Raw genomic sequence first — 9,555 nt, 5'->3', positions numbered from 1 at the left:
GGAAGCTATACTGGCGATCAGATAGAAGATTGTGAAGTGATAGATGTTTAAGAATCTTCCTATTGAGGATTGATTAAAAAACTTTAGACAAGCAAGAGACTATAGAACGGTAGTTTGTGGGATGAGAACGGTCACCCTTTTTTATAACAGGCTGATTGTAAGCCAACTTCCAGCAAGAAGGAAAGGTAGAAGTCGATAGACATAGTTGAAAGAGTTTGGCCAAGCAAGGTGCAAGCACTGAAGCACAGTTTTGAGAACAATAGGAGGGACCCCATCAGGTGCCTTCCGAGGGTTTAGGCCAGTAAGGGCATGGAAAACATCATTACGAAGAACTTTAATTGTAGGCATGAAAAGTCAGAGGGAGGAGGAGAGGAGGAATAATCCCAGGATCATCCAAGGTGGAGTTGTTACCAAAGGTTTGAGAGAAGAGTTCAGCTTTAGAAACAGAAGAGATGGCAGTGGTGCCATCAGGATGAAATAAAGGAGGAAAGATGAAGAGATAAAGTTATTGGAAATGTTTTTGGACAGATGTCAGGAGTCACGAGTGGAGTTTGAGTTTGAAAGATTTTGACATTTTCTATTTATGAAAGAGTGCTTGGCAAGTTGAAGAACAGACTTGGCATGATTCTGAGCAGAAATATAAAGTGCATGAGATTCAGAAGATGGAAGGCTCAAGTACCTTTTGTGGGCAACCTCTTTATCATGTATAACACAAGAACAGGTTGTGTTAAACCAAGGTTTAGACGGTTGAGAAAAGAATGAGGAATGTACGCCTCCATGCTAGACACTATCACCTCTTTTATGCACATAGAGATGGGTCTCTGACACAGAAGCAGTAATCATTCCAAGGAAAATCAGCATAATACCTCGATCCTCACATCCCCCCAACTGGCAGAGGCAAAACGCCAGAGTGACCTCCATTTTGGGTGATCCTGAGGAGGAATTGGAGAAATAGGACAAGATACAGAAATGAGATTGTGATCGGAGGAGCCCGACGGAGAAGATAGGGTAACAGCATAAGCAGAAGGATTAGAGGTAAGGAAAAAATCAAGAATGTTGGGTGTATCTCCAAGACGGTCAGGAATACGAGTAGGGTGCTGCACCAGTTGCTCTAGGTCACGGAGGATAGCAAAGTTAAAGGCTAGTTCACCAGGATGGTCAATGAAGGAGAGGAAAGCCAAAGCTGGTGGTGAACATTGAAATCTTAAAAAATGGAGATCTCTATGAAAGGGTAGAGGGACAGATGTGCTCCACTTTGGAAGTCAAATAGTCAAAGAATTTACTATAGTCAGAGGAGTTAGGGGAGAGATAGACAGCACAGATAAATTTGGTAGTGACTATCAAGTCTAAGCCAGATGGTGGAAAACTCAAAAGATTCGAGAGCGTGGGCAAGAGAGCAAGTTAAGTCATAGCGCACATAGACGCAACATCCAACTTTGGAGCGAGAATGAGGATAGAGAAAGTAGAAGGAACAGAGAAAGGGTTACTGTCAGTTGCCTCAGACAGCTGTATTTCGGTGAGGAAAAGAAGATGAGGTATAGTGAAGGAGAGGTGGTGTTCTACAGATTGAAAATTAGATCTAAGACTGCGAAGTTAATGACGAAAAAGTCGAGGAGGTGTCAAGACATTTTGGGTCGCCAGCAAGAGAGCAGTCCGACCTGGGGACATTTCTGGTCCCTCCCAGAACGGGACTCCGAGGATGGATTTGGAGTCGCCATTTTGAATTTTGAATTTTAAGGAAGGGTGTGTATGTGTGTGTGATAAGTGCATGTAGTTTTGTGTGAAGGAGAGTTATCTTTGGAGGGCAGGCTGTGACTGCCCCCTTGAGTTGTGAGACACAAAGGGAAACGTTCAGTGAGATCACAACTAGCTTTAATGGAAAGTTCACAGCACTCCCTGAACTAGTGCTATTAGACCTCGCTGGGAGTAAATTATCGTTTCGGTAGGTGTCTACTACCTCCTCGTAATAACAATTTATAAAATAGTTAACGACGTTGAAAAGATAGACAAGCAAGACCTGGTGTTGGTGGCAGATGAAGCTGGAAGGACAAGAGAACATGCAAAGAAGATCAGGAAGAGGCAGTGTGTGTAAGTTATTGGAAAATAAAGTTCTCCACATAGAACGGTGGAAAAATGGAATACATTGAGTGATGAAGTTGTTACAGCACATAATATACATAGCTTTAAAGAAATATTAGATCAGTGGAGATATGGAGACAGGACACTATGAGCCCCTCTCGAACCCTTTACAATACAACTATGTAAATACAACTAGGTAATTACACACACACACACACACACACACACACACACACACACACACACACACACACACACACACACACACACACACACCTGCCAGCCAGATCCACCAAGTTCACAACGGCCTGCTTTGCTGTTTCTTGTCCAGCATTGTTTTGAATTTCTGTATGACGGTGATGCCAACGATGGTGTGGGCGCGGGATGAGGTGGCGTTCATGTTGGTGAAGGCGATGGTGCGGTTGACGGTGCCCTCGTTCATCTTCTGCTCAATTTCGTTGTAGTTGGTGACCAGAGCCAGCTTGAGGCCTTCAGCTGTTCAGAAGGTTGTTTGGGTGTGATTTACCCCTTCAATGCTGGGACACATTTTACCTTGAGATATGAGTACGATTAAACGATTCTATTGACATTCATCAGTTCCTGTCGTCACAATAGTACTTACCATAGAAGCCTTTCTTCGGGTGTTGGCGGACCTTGAGGCCTTTCTTGCTCTTGGTGGGGTTGAGCAGGTCATGAACTACCTCATTGTAGATCTCCAACATGCTGAACCTCACTTCAAACTCCTTCTCCTCTGTGTTTTGTGTGATGCCATTAAATAAATCGTTACAGAACAATGGCACGATTCCTGAAAGTTTAGGAATAGATTTTTTATTGTTTTTTTCCTTTCTTTACACTGTGTTGTATGTTTCTTTCTTTGTCCATCCATCTGTTTTCCATTCATTTCTTTCTCTCACTTTCAAGAATCAGGATACATTGACGATCAATTTCATGAAATTGTAACATTCTTTTGATTTCACGTGATGGATATGCAGAACTTTTAAGAGAACCATGCAGGCTTTCAACAACTCAACAACTATCTATGGTTAAGGGCAACAAAAGAAAAAAAAAAAAAAAAAAAAAAGTCTCCAAAGAATGCAGTCAAAAGGTTCATCCAAAATTTTGAGGAGAAACATCTGAAAACACCTATGAAATGTGGACTTTTTTATTTTTTACCTTTATTGGATCCATATCCAATGACAGACCAAGATTTTCCCGAGCCTGTCTGCCCATAAGCGAACAGTGTGGAGTTATAACAAGCCCAGGCGTTTGCTAAGACTCCACCTCCCAGATCATTGTACACCGTGTTCTGTCAAAAGGCGAAGAAAGCTTAGCATTTATAGTGACAGTTCTTAATGGTGATGAACAGGAAAATGTAATGAGGATGATAAAGGGAAGAAGAAAAAAGATAATGGTAATGATGAAAAGGAAGATGATGATATTGATGATGAAGAGAAGGAAAAGATGGTGATGATGAGAAGAGGCCAAGCTAATGATGATGAATGATGAAGAGAAAAGAAAAGTTGATAATGATGACTCCAAGAGGATGATAATAATGACCAGCAGAAATAACCAGAATGTGATTTTGATGACACCAATGATAGCAATAACCATAGGTGGTCGTTACCGTCACAGATCATCACGCTAACGCCATCAGATTATAGCAGCTATCCGATGACATTTTTTCTGAGTTAGTAGTTAATCGATATCGTGAATACTTCTGAGTCCAAATTATAGTATAACTGATAATCTTAGTTTTATATTCCAGATTAGCGTAAGAATGACGTGTCTCTCTCTCTCTCTCTCTCTCTCTCTCTCTCTCTCTCTCTCTCTCTCTCTCTCTCTCTCTCTCTCTCTCTCTCTCTCTCTCTCTCTCTCTCTCTCTCACCTGATCAGCATACTTGGAGTTGGGTGACTGCTTGGCAAAGTAGCCATTTGGCTCCTCCTTGCAGCCGTCAAAGCTCCAGTAAGAGTAGTCGTAGGTGAAGGACTTGACATCGGCCGAGTCATCAGGGTTGGTGACCGTGGTGATATTTCCTTCATGCTCACTACGCACTTGGCCTTTCGTCGCAGCTCCCGCTTATTGTGTGCCAGAGTTAAGGGGAATGCTGATGGAATACGAAACTAAAGATAGTGATGAAAATAACTTGATAGGAAAAGGAATAGAATAGATAGAAGCAAAGGTGTGTGTGTGTGTGTGTGTGTGTGTGTGTGTGTGTGTGTGTGTGTGTGTGTGTGTGTGTGTGTAATGGTTTCCTTGAACGTGTATTGATATCTTAACAAAATATTGGACAATGATTATTCCACCTACTTGGATGTTAGGATTATTTAATTGTTGTTTGTTTTCTTTCTAATTTTATGTTTCTTTTGTATTTTGTGGTCAATAAACTTACTGTGTGTGTGTGTGTGTGTGTGTGTGTGTGTGTGTGTGTGTGTGTGTGTGTGTGTGTGTGTGTGTGTGTGTGTGTGTGTTTCTCTCCCAAAGATCTCATTCTTGGCATTAAAAGGATATCATTGGCCGGACCCAAACCGCCACCTTCACATTCTCTTCTTCAGCCATTGTAGTGGTGCCTTCCTTCCTTCCTTCCTACCTTCCTTCCCTAGCAATGCTCCTCACTCAGGCAGCCTCAGCTCTCCTCACGCCTGCAACACACACAGCAATCAAATTCACTCATGCATTTGTAGAATAAAATGGGTAGGTGAACATGGAATGACACTAAGAAAGGTGTGGGTTAATTTCACACGCCGTGACTGTTGACCAGTGATATCTGTTTTCTAAAATCCCTGAAGTTGACATGACACTGTAGCCAAAAATAAGAACAAGAAGGCTGCTTCATCAAGTAGAGAGTTTCATTACCACAGGTTAGACGCCCTTTAAAGGAATCTGCTGCTTTTATCCCTTAATGGATCAGATAAGGGGTTTTAGAGCTCCCAGTTAGTACAGGAACCCATTTTGTATACGTAGCAGTGCATGTAGTACAAGATAGGAGGTTTAATACCTACTAAAGTCCGCGAACGTGTTTTTCACTCTAAAATGCAAGAGATGGGAGGTGTTACAGCTATCTCTTAAGCACACGGATAGGAAGTTTCTTTCTCATACAGCTTGGTTATTGTATAATAATATGGAAAAAAAAGTCTCCGGTAGCGTGACTGTTAAGTCACGCGCATTCCACTAAAATACTCCCCCACCACAGACCACCCGGAATAAAAAGGTGTCATAGGAGAGTTAGGAGATAAGGGAGATAAAGAAGAGAAGGGGAGTAAGTAAAAGCAAAGACAAGAACAGGATGAGTAAGAGAAGGAAGGAGTCAGATGAGTGGGTGACTGGATGCGCGGGAAGGAAACAGTTGAGTGAGTGGGAGTGAGTGAGTCGAGTGAGAAGAGCAAAGAGTGAGTGAGTGAGGGAGTACATGATAACAGCCAGAAGGGATCATGGAGAGGAAACGAGTGCCAGGGACCTCTCACGTCCTGCACTGGCAAACATACTCACCACTGTCACAAATTAAAGTAGAAAAAAAAAAAAAAAATTGACTCGCACAATGAAGCAAAAGGAAAGGCTGAATATTGACAAAGGGGCCACAGTGGTACTACAGTGGAACCATGCGTGCTTTGGGGTCAGAGGGGTCTCCAAGGGCACGGTTCGAATCCTGTCCACGGTCCGAGTGTAGGTTGGGCTTCCTCACTCAGGGCAACGGCCCACCTTTAGCGGGTGGGCTTTAAGATAGGAGGTACCCCAAAAGTATCCCTTTGCCCATAAATTCCCGTGAAAAGCCCACATGGTATAAATAAAGGAAAATAAAAAAGCATCATTTGCAAAATTTATGTATATTTATTCTAAAATTATATCGGTTAAGGATATGTAAATATGATGAATTATACTGAAGATAATGATAGTTCAGTAAAGTTGGAATCCCTGATATATATCATTCCAACTTAAATGAACTATCATTGTCTTCAGTATAGTTCATCGTATTTATGCGTAACTGATATAATATCAAAACAAATACACATAAATTTTGCTAATGATGTTTTATTATGGATAACATAGGGATTAGATAAAGAAATATAATTCACGACTTCGCCATCTATATAAATGCAGAGCCGTACATATTTGACAGATAAAGATTGAGGTGCAAGTTACGCTTTCACTAAACAGAGAAGCAGGGTTGCTTGACGCCTCACTCAAGAGCTCGTGCTCAAGAACTTTCAAGAACTGGTCAAAGTTTTTTGTTTTTTTATGGCTGGATGTCCTTACAATGAGTAGCCTATGCCATGGTCAGTAACCCACCTCAGTTGTACATACAAATACTCCGCGATGTGGTTAGGCGGGGTAATAAAGCGTTGGTGATTAACTAAAACGATATATATATATATATATATATATATATATATATATATATATATATATATATATATATATATATATATATATATATATATATATATATATATATATATATATATATATATATATATATATATATATATATATATATATATATATATATATATATATATATATATATATATATATATATATATATATATATATATATATATATATATATATATATATATATATATATATATATATATATATATATATATATATATATATATATATATATATATATATATATATATATATATATATATATATATATATATATATATATATATATATATATATATATATATATATATATATATATATATATATATATATATATATATATATATATATATATATATATATATATATATATATATATATATATATATATATATATATATATATATATATATATATATATATATATATATATATATAGTTGACTTCAATAGTACATGCATTCAAAATGGTCTACTCCCGAAATATACTCTTTGTCACAAGACCAACAGCAAGCGAGTTACCCCGGCGGAGAGGTTACAATTCCTCAAAGAAGAACTAAAGAAGAAACGAAATCTTCAGAAGTCACTCACTCACTCGCTGGCACAGCTACGCAGCCAATGGCTTGAAGCAAGCGTACCGGACAATTTACGCTCTACCATCAACGTTGCTCTTGAGAGGCTTGCAGAGCACCATCTCGCGGAAGGCAAGCTCAGAACAGGACGTAAAATCGCATCCCTGTACGGCGGACCAATCGACATTCCAAAGAAAATCCCTCAGTTCATCAACCTCAGTAAAGCAGCGCTTACAGAAAAACAACAAGAGTTCCTGAACCTCGGTCTAAACTGCCACGTCATGGGGCAACGCAAAACTCTCACGAAGCGTATAGAACTCGAAATACTACTGGATGATATCCAACGATTAGAAAAGGAGAAGAAAATCAATCTCCCAACCTGCAAGCTGAGATCACCCGTGAGGCGAAAGTTACAAGAGGACACACACGAAGCCACCTGCTGACTCCAGAATTAAAAAGTGCCGCCCAGGAACTCAAGAATAACGATCAAATCACCATACGAAGAGCAGACAAGTCCTCAATTTTCGTAATACTCGATAGAGAGGAATATATGAACAAGATGTCTTCCATCCTGGCTGATCCTGCAAAATTCAAGAACATAACAAGAAACCCAACTCAAGCCATAAAACCAAGCTCAATCGTTTAATACGGCACAACAACAGCACCTGCGACACGAAACTCCCCCTTATCGAAGGTGACCACAAGCTCGGTTACGCATATGGCAACGTCAAGATCCACAAACGCAGCAACCCACTACGACCAATCATCAGCCAAACGCCAGCCGTCACGTACAAACTAGCCAAAAGGCTTAATGAACTCCTCACACCCTTCGTACCAGCTTCATTCAGCCTCAAATCAACTGTTGAGTTTCTCGACATCTTAAAAACGGCGCGCCCCTCCAGCATCATGGCATCGATGGATGTTGAATCACTTTTTACCAACGTCCCAATAGACGACACCATAGAAATCATCTGCAAGGAAGTTTACCACACAGACGGCAAGAAACTCACCATCCCTGAAGAAACTCTACGGACATTGCTACGCACCTGCACCAAGGAAGCTGCCTTTACGGACCAGATGGCAAGATGTATGTACAATGCGACGGCGTCGCCATGGGGTCTCCTCTCGGCGTCCTCTTTGCCAATTTTACATGGGGGCCGTCGAGGAAAAGGTTTTCGCGGAAAACCCGGACATAAAACCAACAGTCTACGCAAGATACATCGATGACATCTTCATCAACGCCAACACTGAAGAGGAAGTACTGCACCTGATCGAGAATTTCAAGAAACACTCCTGCCTCAACTACACACACGAATTAGAAGAAGAAAACAAGCTCCCCTTCCTCGACGTCATGGTGCACCGTTCAAGCTCCTGCTTCTCCACGTCAGTCTACGTTAAATCTACGAATCTCGGCTTCTGCCTAAACGGAAAAAGTGACTGCCCAGAAAAATATAGACACAGCGTCATCAATGCCTTTGTCAGGAGGGCTCTCACACACTCATCCTCATGGAATGCAGTCCACGCTGAATTAAAAGAATCTCCCAGCTTCTCTGCAACAACGGCTATCCGCAGCAAGAAATAGACGAAGTCATACGTCGCCGCATGGACAACTACATCCGCGAGAATCCGCCCGAGCAACAAACATCGTGCATCACTCTCTACTACAAGAACACGATGTCTTCAGCATACAAAGAAGACGAGAAAGCCGTAAAGAAGATCATCCACAACAACGTCTCGCCCATCAACACAGACACTAAACTCCAAGTCATCATTTACTACAAGACCAGAAAACCGCAAGCCTCATCATGAAGAATAGCTGTCTTCCTCCGACAAACTCCCTGCAAGAAGTGAACGTCGTGTACCAACACACATGCACTGTTGGTGACTGCAGTCACCTAAACTCGAGGTACATTGGCTTCACATCTACAACCCTATCAAAGAGAATTACAGCACACCTACAAGACGGCGCTATAAGACGACACTACATGAATGAACACGGCATCATCCTGAAGCGACATCACATGGAAAGCAACACCACCATCCTAGTTAAAGAAAACGACATAAGAAGACTCAAGATGACGGAAGCAGTACATATCTACTCAGAAAAACCTACCATCAACATACAACAGCAGCCAGAATCTTCGTTACCATCCCAGCGACAGCCACACGGAGCTGTAGCCGGCTGCTCATTGGCCGCTTCAGACGAAACTCGATCCGCGCTCTGACTGGCTACTTGACGCGACTACCTGCTTCCGCCGCCCATATAAGCCCGCATCCTCACAAGTTGCACTCACTTCTCTCCTGAAGATGGTCTGATCAAGACCGAAAGACGTCTAGAGAAAATGGACTTTGGCACACTACTCCACCAACTAAAACCGGACGAACGCGCCCTTGTGCGAAAAACACAAAATACGCTGTACAAAAAGAATAATGCAGACCTCGCTGTTGACTTCAATAGTACATATATATATATATATATATATATATATATATATATATATATATATATATATAT

At 41.0% G+C, this 9,555-nt stretch overlaps 1 protein-coding gene across 1 annotated transcript; it reads right to left on the bottom strand.

The window, feature by feature from the left end:
- Positions 1-2,377: 2,377 nt before the first annotated feature.
- On the bottom strand, positions 2,378-5,560 carry LOC123500532 (kinesin-like protein KIF28P). Its single transcript, XM_045249225.1, has 5 exons — positions 5,542-5,560; positions 3,965-4,155; positions 3,253-3,385; positions 2,702-2,884; positions 2,378-2,574 (listed from the first exon to the last, which is right to left on the bottom strand). The coding sequence occupies exons 1-5, from the start codon at positions 5,558-5,560 to the stop codon at positions 2,378-2,380; spliced, it is 723 nt and encodes a 240-aa protein (XP_045105160.1).
- Positions 5,561-9,555: the final 3,995 nt, after the last annotated feature.

Source organism: Portunus trituberculatus, unplaced genomic scaffold (genome assembly GCF_017591435.1).
Source record: "Portunus trituberculatus isolate SZX2019 unplaced genomic scaffold, ASM1759143v1 PGA_scaffold_395__13_contigs__length_335263, whole genome shotgun sequence".
Classification (NCBI taxonomy): Eukaryota; Metazoa; Arthropoda; class Malacostraca; order Decapoda; family Portunidae; genus Portunus; species Portunus trituberculatus.
The sequence above is the reverse complement of the archived record's forward strand: the minus strand, read 5'-3'. Positions and strand labels throughout refer to the sequence as shown.